The sequence below is a fragment of the Dipodomys spectabilis genome, unplaced genomic scaffold (genome assembly GCF_019054845.1).
Source record: "Dipodomys spectabilis isolate Male_0828 unplaced genomic scaffold, ASM1905484v1 ptg000089l, whole genome shotgun sequence".
Classification (NCBI taxonomy): Eukaryota; Metazoa; Chordata; class Mammalia; order Rodentia; family Heteromyidae; genus Dipodomys; species Dipodomys spectabilis.
The window spans coordinates 9879858-9893452 of NW_024870766.1; the positions used below are offsets into that span (position 1 = coordinate 9879858).

The window sequence follows — 13595 nt, forward strand, 5'->3', positions numbered from 1 at the left end:
ATAAGAATGTTGAATTCATAATCCGGAATGTGGTGTGTATTAGGGTTCATTTCATGTTTTGCAATTTGTAAATTAAATAATTTATTTTCATCGGCCTTATAGATGTTTGCTATGGATATGAAACAAATGAATACAATTAATCAGGTTCATTTTTAAAAGAATTTGCACACAGCTAATTCTCACTTCACTTAAATTAGTTTGTTCTGCCTAAGAAGTTGTTTTTTTTTTTCATGCAAATCTACAAGATGCTAGCTGCTTATTTAGCCACATTATTTAGACTATTACCATGTGAGGTTGTTATAAAAGACCAAATTGCCATGGAATTTTTTCTGCTCTGGTTTGTTTATTATAATATCACGCAAACCCACATATTATTTTCAGCTTTTTCCATCAAAAATGAATGATTGTGATAAGTTATCCTACTGAATTTTATGATGTGATGTTACAAAATGCTAAAGGTCCTATCTTGGCATAAATACAATTCAAAGTTATTACATTCATCATTATCTTTATGGTGGATCATTATTATATTTGATAATGAATATTATTTGTTTAAGCTATGAAATGGAAACCTATTGGAAATCTCTAAATTGCCTCCGTTAAATTAATACACATTCTATATCCTTTGTCCCATTTGTGTCTCAGGCAAGTTGTCTTAGATTTGGTAAGAAAACCTTTTTCTCAGTTCAGACACAGGGCTTGAGTAGATTCTTTGCAACCCTGAAGCAGCACAGGGGTAGCTAGCAACTCAGAGTTGTGATCTGAAGACAAAGAAGTCAGCATGAGAAAAAGAATGGGGGTGAGGGCAGGTAAGCTTGTGAAGCATGGCTGCAGAATAATATGATTAGCGTAAAGACTAAGATGAAATAGCATAAGGGGAGTTTAATGAAAGTTTAGTCAAGAAGAAATAATAGTGGCATATGAACTCTAAGACTAAAATTCAGTTAGAAAGATATCCCTTCAGAAAGGCAGGGTTTATCAGTAACTTCAGCTCTTGAAACAAGTAGACTCTCTAGAGGAAGGTCTAGACATAGAGACTCAAAGGAAGACAGCAAAGGAAAATGATATATAGAATATTTATATTATTTTGAAGGAAGTTCCAGGTAAAGTCAAAGTTGGGGAAAGATACTTTAGATGATGATTGGCTTTGAATTATATACAAATAAGACAGGAGGAATAAACTGAGTTAAATAAAAAGATAAATATGCAGAGTTCATTCACTTAAAGTAACAATTGAGAACTTTTCATTGTTAAGTGTAATTGTAGGCACTTGCAATATGTCAATGAAATAAACAGCCCAAATGACTGTGTCAAACTAGCTGGGGGAAACAATGGATAAGTCATCTGAATTTCTTTTGCTTGTCCTCCTCCTAACCTCTCAGTCCTGAGTCTAATTCCTATTGTGGATCTTTCACTTTCTGCCCCAGGATTTCTCTGTCAAGTTGACAAAAACAATCCAGCAAGAATTAGACTTAGGGTAGACTCCCAGAAATATCCAGTGAGTAATGAAATGAAAATATAGTTTTTGGTGGGTATGTCAATGCTCAATTTTGAAAGTCATCTTCTACTATACTAAGAATGTCTTGTGATGATGAGTTCTATAACATCATCTTCGTACCAGTCCTAAAGACCTCATTTGGGATTACATCACATTGTACCTTGAAATGGAATTGGAAAACTCAGAAGAAAAGAGATAAATTATAGTGTATATATGTATAAGCATAATCCACCCGTACATACATAAAATTATAAACACTATAAAAAACAAAGATGATATTGTGTGTATTGTGAGAGAAAGATAAAGAGAGAGAAATGAGAGTAATTTGAAAGAACATTATGCACGAAACCTATTTGTTAAGTGTTTTATGTATAAAATCATGAGCAATGTCCAAGTCACAAGAATCTCCTCATCCTGCCTGAAGAAAGGGGTTCAGTGAGGGTATTTATACTTCAACATCAACCACTGGATTATCCTGTTTTTTTCTTTGAAATGGCTTATGAAGATAACTAATCATAGAATTATCTCTGCAATTTAACAGCAACCAGGATGAAACAAAGTCTAACATTTCTGTTGTTGTTGTTCTTATGGTGGTACTAGGGTTTAAGCTCCAGACTTTACACTGCCTGAGCACTCTACCACTTTTTGCTTTGTTTTTGAAGAAGGTCTTACATTTATACCAGGGCTAACTTGGACCATGACTTGGTTTTTCTATTTATGCTTCCCAAGTAGCTATGACAGCAGGCACACAGCACCATTTCCAGCTTTTTACTGGTTTTGATGGAATCTTGTGATCCTTTTGCCCTGGCTATCCTTGAATGAAAAATCATCTTGGTCTCTATCTCCCAAGTACCTAGGATTACAAACATGAGCCACCATGCTTGACTATAAAACCGTACTTTTTTAAAATCCTGAATCACCTAACACTCTCACCTCCAAAAAGAAGTACTTTTCAATACACTTTTACTGAGTTGTCTTTTATTGCAATGAGCAACAAACATTACTGGGTAACTTTCAGGCACTTTGACCTGTTGATACTGATGTTGACTTTTTATCCACTCCACATTTTTTTCATATTTTTTATTGTGAAAATACTGTACAAAGGGGTTACAATTACATGGGCAAAGTAATGAGTACATTTCTTATCAAGCATTGTTGCCTCCTTAGTTTCCCCTTCCTATCCCTTCCCATCTCCCTCCCCCTCACACGGCCCCCCCCCACCCCCCAGCCAAAGTTGTAAAGTTCGTTTTCGACATAAGGTCTTGTACATCTCATTGTTGCAATGGGTCCACCTGTATCCCTATTTAAACAATTTGTTTTTCCCTTCCCCTCCACAAATTATACCAACATCAAATACAGTGAAAACAGGGGTTATACCCTGGTGGGGAAGGCAGGGGAGCTGGGACATAAAAAGCAACACAGAAATCATCTTACAAATATGTTAGAAACAATCGCAAGAAAGAAAAAAACATTTGGATCCTTATCTTGGGGTTCATTTCCCCTAACATCAACTTATCCAACCGTTTCTGCTTGTCTCAGACATATACTAGTCCACTCCACATTTGACAGCTACTTATGCATGTTTCTTTACTGTGTCTTATTTCCCAGTTATAGTGCTCATTGTGAGCACAGAAATTATCTCTCTATCTCCCTAAAAGCTTATTATGGTGCCTTGGGCAATTCATTAATGACTAATGATTCTCAAATACTTTCATTTTGTCTTCTTTAGGAACCAACTACTATCTCAGCAATGGAGCTATCCACTAAACAGGTACTGTCATCTTTTATTACACTCAAAATTATATTTTGTTAATTTTCTACTGAAGATTGATAAATCTTATTTTCTACCATAATTCATGGATTTGTTAACAATCATATGCAATAGCTAAAGGAAAATAAATGCCACTGATATTAACTAGAAGAATGTAAACAAATGCTATGTTAATTGTCCTGACACTGTTTTACTCATTTGCATTTCACAGTAATAGTTCTCAAATCATTACTTATTGCAAATGTCAATTTATAGAATTTTATTTTTGATTACTTAATAGAACATTCTTAAAGCTAACTAATAAATTATTTTCATCTTTTGTGAATATTAAAAATTGAAAACAAATGGTACCAGATATTTTAGAATAAAAATAAATTTGTAATTTAATTGTACTTTGCATACAGGAATAAATACATGTTATAGGCTAAGAAAATAGTATTTATATGGCTTTAAGGATATTGGCATCGAAGTCAAAATATTGTTTACTACGGATTTGAAATTAGTTACTAGCTAACCTATCATAAAACTCAGAGTGAAAAGTAGGGTGACACTCACTGGTGTAAAAACTTATTTGCGGAACTGTGAAAAATAGAAATGAGTTGGCTCTTCTTCTTCCTGAACTGTTTACATGTCTTAGACCAGCTTTATCCCTTGAACAAAACACTAACTTACTGTGCCAATGAAATTCAATGTGTATTCTTTCCGCATAGATGGATTAAAATAGATTGATAATCTCCAAGCTATTTAGACAACTTGGAATGTAGATATCATTGACCTGATTCTGGTATCTCACACTTCAGAAATATGTGTTCACCTGTTCTTGTTATCTAAAAATTGTCACATGTTGGCAAGGAAATATGGGGATTTCCAGGATGGAAATTAGACAGGGATAATCTTTCCTATAATGATTTTTTAAATTAAATGTTTATTCTCCATTAGACCTCAGAGTCAATCCTAATTGCATCACCTCTGTACCTACTTTAGTAAAATATTTTAGTAAATTAAAGAAAACATTATAAAAGATTGTCTACTAATGCACCATATCACCAACTGACCAAGAAAATAGTATCAATTTAAAGTCTTCTGATAGAAATAAGTGTCCGTAACCTACATTTTCTATCTCTGAGAGGAAGGTGGGTTTTATTGAACTATTCAATTTCATTCATGCTTATGGGCTTTTATTTTATTTTCTGCTGGTCTTGGGGTTTGAACTCTGGGCCTAGGAGCTGTCCCTGTGCTCCTTTTTGCCCAAAATTAGCATTCTACCAGATAAGCCACAGTGCTACTTGTGGCTTTTTCTGTGATTCATTTTAGATGAATCTCACAGGCTGGTTTTGAACTGCCATCCTTAGTTCTCAGCCTCCTGTCTAGCTAGAATTACAAGCGTGAGCCATTGGCACCCAGCCTTATGGGCATTTTTAAAGTTGTTTCAAGTGAGATGAGTAGTGTTATAACTCATTATCTGGATAAATAGAGTGATGACCTGCTCAGAGCCTCTGACTTGTTAAGGAGGACCTTCAAAATGCCTGTGGTGATGTTAAATTAGGCAGAAAAAGCACAGTGGGTTCTTGCTGGTAACTGGATTGTACTCATTGGTGCCTGCAAACTTCCACTGTATTTCATTTGGAGAGCATAATTACTTTATCTTATCGTTAATAATCCTATGGTTTTGGTTAAAATGAATTGTATTTAATTTTGGCATTTTGTTATATTATAGATTCTCATTTCAATATTTCACTTTTCATATTTCTGGGTTTCAATGTACTATATCTGCTTTTCTCCTAAAGAAATATGCCAGATTTAGATATTTTATTTAGCTCTTTCCTTACACAGATTTCACATATCTAAAAATGCACATGCATGAATCTTGCTTAGTCTTCTTCAGAATTATTAGCTAAGCATAGGCATGCTTTTTTCTTATGTAACTCGTATGTTCAGTAGTTGTGTATGTTTGCGCATGCAGGTTGTGTGTGTGTGTGTGTGTGTGTTCACGCATGCAGGTTATGGGGTTTGGACTCAGGGTCTGTGTCCTGTCCTTAAGCTTTCTTTGCAGAAGACGAATGTTCCACCACTTTAGCCACAGCTACACTCCCAGCTTTTCAGTGGCTATATTAATTGAGTGTCACTAACTATCATGTCCTTGCTGAATTTGAACTATTATCCTAAGATTCCCCAGCCCCCACAACACCCAAAAGGCTACATCAACTTTTTAAAAATGGATAGATGAAGACAGGAGCTGGTGGCTCACACCTGTAATCCTGGCTACTCATGAAGCCGAGATCTGAGGATCGTGGTTCAAAGCTAGCCCAGAGAGGAAAGTCCTTGAGATTCTTACTTCCAATTAACCATCAGAAAACCAGAAGTGGCGCTATGACTCAAGTGGTAGAGTGCTTGCCTTGAGCTAAACAGCTGAGGGACAGCACCGAGGCCCAGAGTTCAGGCCCCCGAAGAGTTCAAGAGGCCAAGAATTCAATTCTCAAAAATAGTTCAGGACTGACTCCCCCCCAAAAAAAATATGGATGGATCATTTCATTTGGCTTGGTGTGTTCGTATACACTAAGGACATTCATGTGTTTGTGTATTTGTTACAACATTCTAAACTGTTCTCTTGTTCTTCATAAATAGTATATTTATTTCATTATTTTATCCTGTTAAAATTGCTTCCATTCAGTTTTTAGAAAGATTTTTTTAAAAGAAAGGCTATTGGAAGAATGGACACCTTTTCATTCTAAGCATCATTTCTTAACTTTGCTGATTTTTAACAGCATCCAATACAACATTTAAGTTGATTATAGTAATATGTTGAGCATCTTGTAGTATATATCATAATTTTATTTTCCCTATTTATTAAAGTAAAGTAGCATTTACCAGAATGAGTGCTTCTACAATGGTTTAATTTTAGTAATATTATTTTAACCTTTTACTTTTCTGATTTCAAACATTCTGCAACATTTGTTTGTTTGTTTTGCATGTGATGATACCAGGGTTTGAACTCAGAGACTCATTTGCTCTTGCTCATATTTTCCAATCCTCTCTGGCATGCTAACATTTGAGCCATGCTTCTAGTCCTCTGATATTAAAATATAAGTATATGTTTATCTTTAAGTATTTTCATAAACATCTCTTATCCCCTTAATAATTTCTTACATTCTAATAGATACTTCAGTCTGCATTCAAATTATCTCTTTTTATAATTCACAAATGGAAGTCTTTGGAAACACAATTTTAACTATGTCAATTTAAGTGCAACTTTAAATTCTCTAACGTTAAAAGAGCATACAACTGTAGACTTTCCTGAAACTTGTTCTACATCTACATACTGGAGACATTATAGCACCTTTTTGAAGTCTTTTTACTTGTGTATTACCATTACCTGTTTCCACATGTACATAATTTTTATTTAAGGCTTACTCTAATTAATCAATTCTCTAGTTCAAGTAAAAGGAGTGATGGAACCAATTAGGATATGCTGAGGATAAATCAGAAAATAATTCTACTTTTTATTTTGTTTTGTGTCATGCGACATATGTTATATAGTTCAACTTTATTCAGAGAATTTTCAAGGGGGTATTGAAATCTTAAAGTAATAGTTGCTAGAAATGTCCTTAATATTCTGTATTCTATCTCATTCAATGGCTACAATTTCATGGTTTATCTGGTGACTACATAAATGAACTCATGCAGTGAATTAAACTCGTTCTTTGGATAAGGACATTAGTCTTTAGAAATTTCTATGTGAATGTCTGCAGAGCACAGAGTTAAGGTATGGTAAGATCAAGTTGCCAAGCTCACTGACACCAGTGCTTAGTCCATACATATTAACTTTTAATTTGTAAGTGGCACCAATGGTATCTGTTTCCCATCTGATGATATTTTCCATGTGATGTAATTTGTAGTGCTATTTAAAATTATTTTCCAAGGTAGGTTTTTGGTGTTGAATCACAAATTTTTCAAGTGTCACCCCCTAGTTCTACCTTACCCTGCTCAGTAGAGGGTATTATACTTCCTTGGCAATGTAATAGGGCAGCCGGGCATCAGGATCAAAATGTGTTTTCAAGACAGTCCAGAATGCATAGCCAGAATTATGATTAAACCATTGCTTTGGTTCATCTAAATGAAAAATAGAAGTAGAAAAGAAAATTATTAAGAACATAAAATGGAGCATCTACACATGTATTTTTCTTTATTCTTAGGATTAATAAAAATATCTGGTTTAAAATTGTTTAAATGGGGATACAGGTGGACCCATTGCAACAATGAAATGTACAAGATGTTATGTTTAAAAATGAACTTTACGGGAGGGGGGTAGATGGGGAGATGGGAGGGTAGGGATGGGAAGGGGAAACGAAGGAGGAGGCAACAGTGATTGATAAGAAATGTACTCATTACCTTGCTCATGTAACTGTAACCCCATGTATGGTATTTTCACAATAAATTTTTTTTTTAAATCTGGTTTAATCAAATGCTTAAGAGTTTGCTCTTGCTCCAATTTAAATTGTCATATTAGATGGCTTTTAAGAGGGTATTAATAATAGCCTTTTGAAATTCATAAACACTATTTGTTTATAAGTCTAAGTAGCTCCTACGAATAGCACGTTTTCTCCATATGTAGAATCTAAATTTAAAGAAAAGAAAAGGAAGCAAAAAGGGGATAGTTTGGGGAGAAGAGGACTAGCAGGAGGAAGAAAAGAGGGTAATGGGGTGAAGATGATGATAGTACACAACATAGACTTGCATGAAAATATCAACATGAAAGCCACTGTTTTGTACAAAAAATAATAAACCTATAACTATAGATGTCGAACTCAAGACTTCTTTTCTTCATAAGAGTAAACTCTCTCCACAGCAACAACTGTATGTCGGTTCAACTGCCGGGGTTGCGCAGCTGCCTCTGCACCGGTGTGACATTTACGGCAAAGCCTGCGCGGAGTGCTGCCTGGCTCAGGACCCTTACTGTGCTTGGGATGGCTCATCATGCTCTCGCTATTTCCCTACTGCAAAAAGGTAGGCGAAATTAAAAATGAAATAGATGCTGCCAAATGTATAGGATTCCACATTTTAAAACAACTTTCTTCAATAAAGCACATCAACTTTTGTTTCTGATGCAAGAAAGATGTGGGGAGTTGGTGGTAGAGGTCAGTTGTTTTATTTTTTATATCTTCTTCCCTTAAAATGGACAAAACAACTAGAAAACATGTATAGTAGAAAACCTAGATACTAAGTGAAGGGGAACAAATGGCTTTCGTAAACGAATGAAGGACATGTATGACAGCACAGTGATGGACTTGGTAGCTTAATTTCACCTGGAGGATACAAGATGAAGGTCACAGGGAGGTTGTAGACAGAACTGAGACTAGGTCTAGTACTTTTTAACTAAAACGTAGTATTGCCCTAAAATTCTCCGATTTCTCAATGCCACCCATTGTATATTGTGCTTAAATTTCCATAGGGCTTTTTTTTTTAATTGGTTAAACAGAAAATTCTCAAACAAAAGTGCTTTGTTTCTTTTGGAGTCTTAAGAAATGTAAATAAGCACAGCTATAAAGAACTCTAGTTTTGGAAGTGCCACTGTGGCTCAAGTGGTAGAGTGCTTGACTTGAGCTGAAGAGCTTAGGAACAGCACCCAGGCCCAGAGTTCAAGCTCCACAACCAACCAAAAAACAAAAAGAAAGAAAGAAAGAAATCTAGTTTTAAAAATGTTTTATCCCTTCCGCTCCCCAAATTATACCAACATCAAATACAATGAAAAACAGGGGTTATACTGTGGGGGAGGAACATACAAAGCAACAAAAAATCACATGGTATAAATACATTATAAATATGTTAGAAACAATAACAAGAAAGATAAAAGCACTTGTGTCCTTATCTTGGGGTTCATTTCGCTTAACATCATCTTATCTGACCTTTTCTGCTTGTCTCAGATAAAACAAATCGTTTAAATAGGGATACAGGTGGAGCCATTGCAACAATGAGATGTACACGAGGCTATGTCGAAAAACGAACCTTACAATTTAGGCGAGGGGGTGTGTGAGGGGATCTGGGAGAGGGAGGAATATAGTAGTGGAGATGGGAGGGAAGGGATGATAGGGGAAAAACAAAGGAGGAGGCAACAATGCTTGACAAGAAATGTACTCACTATCTTGCTCATGTGATTGTAACCCCTCTGTACAGTATTTTTACAATAAAAAACTTATTAAAAAAATAAATAACCTCCCCGCCCCCCCAAAAATATGTTTTAGCCCAGTGCCGGTGGCTCATGCCTATAATCCTAGCTACTCAAGAGTCTGAGATCTGAAGATCGCCAGTCCCGGCAGGGAAGTCCATGAGATTCATTTATTTATTTATTTATTTATTTTGAGAATACCGTACATAGGGGTTACAATTACATGGGCAAGATAACGAGTACATTTCTTATCAAGCATTGTTGCCTCCCCCTTGTTTCCCCTTCCCATCCCTTCCCATACTCCTCCCCTCCCACGACCCGAACCTCCCCCCACCCACCACCAAAGTTGTTTGTTTTTCAACGTAACGACTTGTACATCTCATTGTTGCAATGGGTCCACCTGTATCCCTAGTTAAACGATTTGTTTTTTTTTTTCCCTTCCCCTTCACAAATTATACCAACATCAAATACAGTGAAAGTATGGGTTATACTGTGGAGGAGGGACATGCAAAGCAACATACAAATCATCTTATAAATATGATAGAAACAAATTAACCACTAGAAAACCGGACGTGGTGCTGTGGCTCAACTGGTAGGATGATCACCTTGAGCTGAAATGCTCAAGGATATGTGCCCAGGCCCAGAGTTCAAGCCATGCAACCGACACACACACACTCACACACACACACATCCCTTATGTTTTGTATTTGATACATTAAGACACAACAATGTTGGTTAATTAGCCTCCCCGGGGGCTGGGAAGGTGGCTCAGTGGTAGAGAGCTTGCCTTGCATGCCTGAGGCCCTGTGGCTCAAGTGGTAGAGTGCTAGCCTTGTGCTGAAGAGCTGAGGGACAGCGCCCAGGCCCAGAGTTCAGGCCCCACGACCGGACCCAAAAAGAAAAAAAAAATTAGCATTCCCAAATATATTAATTTGCACACCAATTTTTAAATATCATTCTACAATTATTATATTTTCTTATGTTTGCAAAGTTGGAACCTGAAATATAAAAACATGTACAACATGTCCATCTATCTGTGTGCATTTAATATACATTTTACATATGTTCTTGGCAACACTTAAAACTACTGGGGGCATGTTTGAATAACAGTTCCTTATATATACCTAGAAATTAATGGATAGTGTATTTAGATTAAATATACTGTGAAATATTGTATGATTAAATGCAGTAGGAATAATTTGAATTTTTAATATAACATTACTTTCCAAAAACTTCATTATATACAGAAAATTCCTAAACTTATTCCAAAATTTATAAAAGTTATTTCACTTGTGGTTTGAAAAACAAAATTCCAGATGGCTGTCAATAGTTTATGCCTATAATCTTACTACTCAGGATGCTGAGATCTGAGGATCGCAGTTCAAATCCAGCCAGGACAGGAATCCATTAATTACTAGAAAATCAGAAGTGGAGCTGTGGCTCAAAGTGGTAGAGCACTAACCTTGAGCATAAGAGCTCAGGAACAGTGTGCAGACCCTGATTTCAAACGCCATTACTGACAAAAAGAAAAAAAAATCCTTCCCTCATTTTGCCCAATAACCATCTAAAATGTTTTCTATTCTTTATTGCCTTTCTTTGTTGATATTTAGCAGATTAAGAGTTTAAGCAATGAGAGAAACAGATGAACATAATACATAGGGCTTATTAAATAATAAGCGTACAAGTAGTTATGTCGAAAAACGAACTTTGGTCCCCCACGTATAACCCCTGCTTTCACTGTATTTGATGTTGGTATAATTTGTGGAGGGAAAGGGGAAAAACAAGTCGTTTAAATAGGGATACAGGTGGACCCATTGCAACAATGAGAAGTACAAGTCGTTATGTCGAAAACGAACTTTACAACTTTGGTGGGAGGGGGGGCGGGGAGGATTGGGTGGAGGAGCTGGAGGAGGATGGGAAGGGATGGGAAGGGGAAACAAAGGAGGAGGCTACAATGCTTGATAAGAAATGTACTCATTATCTTGCCCATGTAATTAAAAACAATAAAAAAATAAATGGAGGGAAATTTGAAAAAAAATGAATATGAGCCTAAAAATTAATAGCATGTATATCAATGTTTTGAAACATAAAATACAAACTAGCATTAGCAAGCCTCCTTATCTTAGAAGCCATGTAAATTATTTTATTTTTATTTATTATGGCTAATGTTCTTTAAAAGAGTTATGTATTCAAGCCTCACAAACAACAAAAAAAGTTACACAGATTTATGACTCCAGATCTTTAATATTATGATAAAAGTATGGATTTATGTTAAACTAAAAATGAAAAATATTTCCTGGAAAGAAAAATTTGTAGTAATGTTTAAGTTAATAATCAATTTTAAGCAAGTCTTACAGGATGAAGATAAAAGCAAAATCACAATGACTTCTATAGCAAGCTAAAACCTGTATGTTTATTGTGTATACAATTCAAGATTGAAAGAATCTTCATTAACACATTTTTGTTATGCCCTACAGATTTCACTTAATCTAATTTCATGTGTCTTTTGAAAAGATGTTTAGTGGCCTTACAAGTTTTATATTCTTTATCATGGCACTTTTCTAAAGCATAAATGGCAGTGAAAAAATGTCTTTCCAAGTGCTTTGTGGTTCATATTTCATAAGTTCTCTTGTTGGTTCAATTTTGAAATGTGCAACATCTGTTTGATAGTTTCACTAATTCTACAAATAGAAATCTATAAATACTTTAGACTTCTAAATTTATGAACACAGTAACAACTTCCATATTTCCAATTTTCTATGGCCTTTGTGAGATCTGTTGGTTTTTTTTTTTAAAGATGATAACTAGTTTTGCGGCCAGACAATACCCATTAAAATAGCTGCAAAAAAACAGTCAAGTGTTTCCACTCTTTGTATATTACAGAAAGCCAGTCCCAATATATGGCATATTATTCAAACTATAAATCTATTTTGCACCATAATTGCAAGAGTTTGCCTCCTCTTTCTCAGTTAACCATTAGGATTGGTTAATAGAATTAGGCAATTCTTGATGATGGTTGACAATTAGAATGCTCAGCTGTATGGAACCTATCATCCTCTTTGAGCTATAGGATATAAAAAGAAATTTTGATTTTTTATAAACAAATTTAGCTTTCTGTTAAATATAACTCATCAAATCTCTCTTACCTATCTTTGGCTAAAGGGGAAAAATTCAACATGTAGTGCTTTTCACTTTTTATTCATTCATTAGCAAATCAGTTTATAATCACAACCATATGTTAAAATTAAAGAAAAAAATTAAATGTTGATTTACCAAAAGAAAAATTTTAAATCAAACTTAAATAAAGAATGATCAGTCTAAATATTTTAACACTTTGGACTGGGAAGGTGGCTCAGTGCTAGAGCGCTTGCCTTGCATGCATGAGGCCTGGGTTCAATTCCTCAGCACCACATAAGACAAAAATGCTGGAAGTGCCTGTAGCTCAAGTGGTAGCCTTAAGCTGAAGAGGTGAAGAACAGTGCCCAAGCCCAGGCTCAGAGTTCAGGCCCCACAACCGACAAAAAAAAATAATTAATTAATTAAACGTTGATATAACCAAAAGAAAATTTTTAAATCAAACTTAAAGAATGATCAATCTAAATATTTTAACATTCACAAAAGCCTATTTAAAGATTATGTATTTGCACAAGGAAATTGTGAAATTCATGTGAAGTTTAATCTCTAAGTTTAGACATAAGAATCAGAGAAAACTTGAAGTCTGTTTGTTTAAAAAATATGTTGCTACCCTAAATTTTTGTGCCTTTTTCTTCAGGAGATAAGCCTAAAACTTCTAAGTCTTACTTTGTGATTGAATGTGCTCTTTTAGCAAAAGGACTTATATCCTATTATTGATTATATCAGATATTTTAAATCCATTCCTAATATGTTGGTATACTTGCTTCTCAATGTTGGAGAATACTTTTGTGTTACAAAAAGAACTGTCTTTTAAAAGTATTTCATTTGGGTATAAATTCATCTCTTCTAAGTTCCTGGAGTCTTAATATAGATTTTTTTGACTCCTCTTTATTCTTATGAGAAATTCCTAAGAGGAAAAGTAGACATAAAATAATACTTTTTAAATAATTGTTTTAGACGTACAAGACGGCAAGATATAAGAAATGGAGACCCGCTCACTCACTGTTCAGATTTACAACACCATGGTA

General features: G+C 35.0%; 1 protein-coding gene across 1 annotated transcript in view; it reads left to right on the forward strand.

Moving 5' to 3' along the window:
* The window catches only part of Sema3a (semaphorin 3A), a 222638-nt gene that overhangs the window by 191970 nt on the left and 17073 nt on the right, over window positions 1–13595 (forward strand). Inside the window, exons 13-15 of the mRNA XM_042684788.1 lie at window positions 3228–3269; window positions 8116–8273; window positions 13525–13592. Coding sequence (XP_042540722.1) covers window positions 3228–3269; window positions 8116–8273; window positions 13525–13592 — 268 coding nt within the window. The remainder of the gene's footprint in view (window positions 1–3227; window positions 3270–8115; window positions 8274–13524; window positions 13593–13595) is intronic.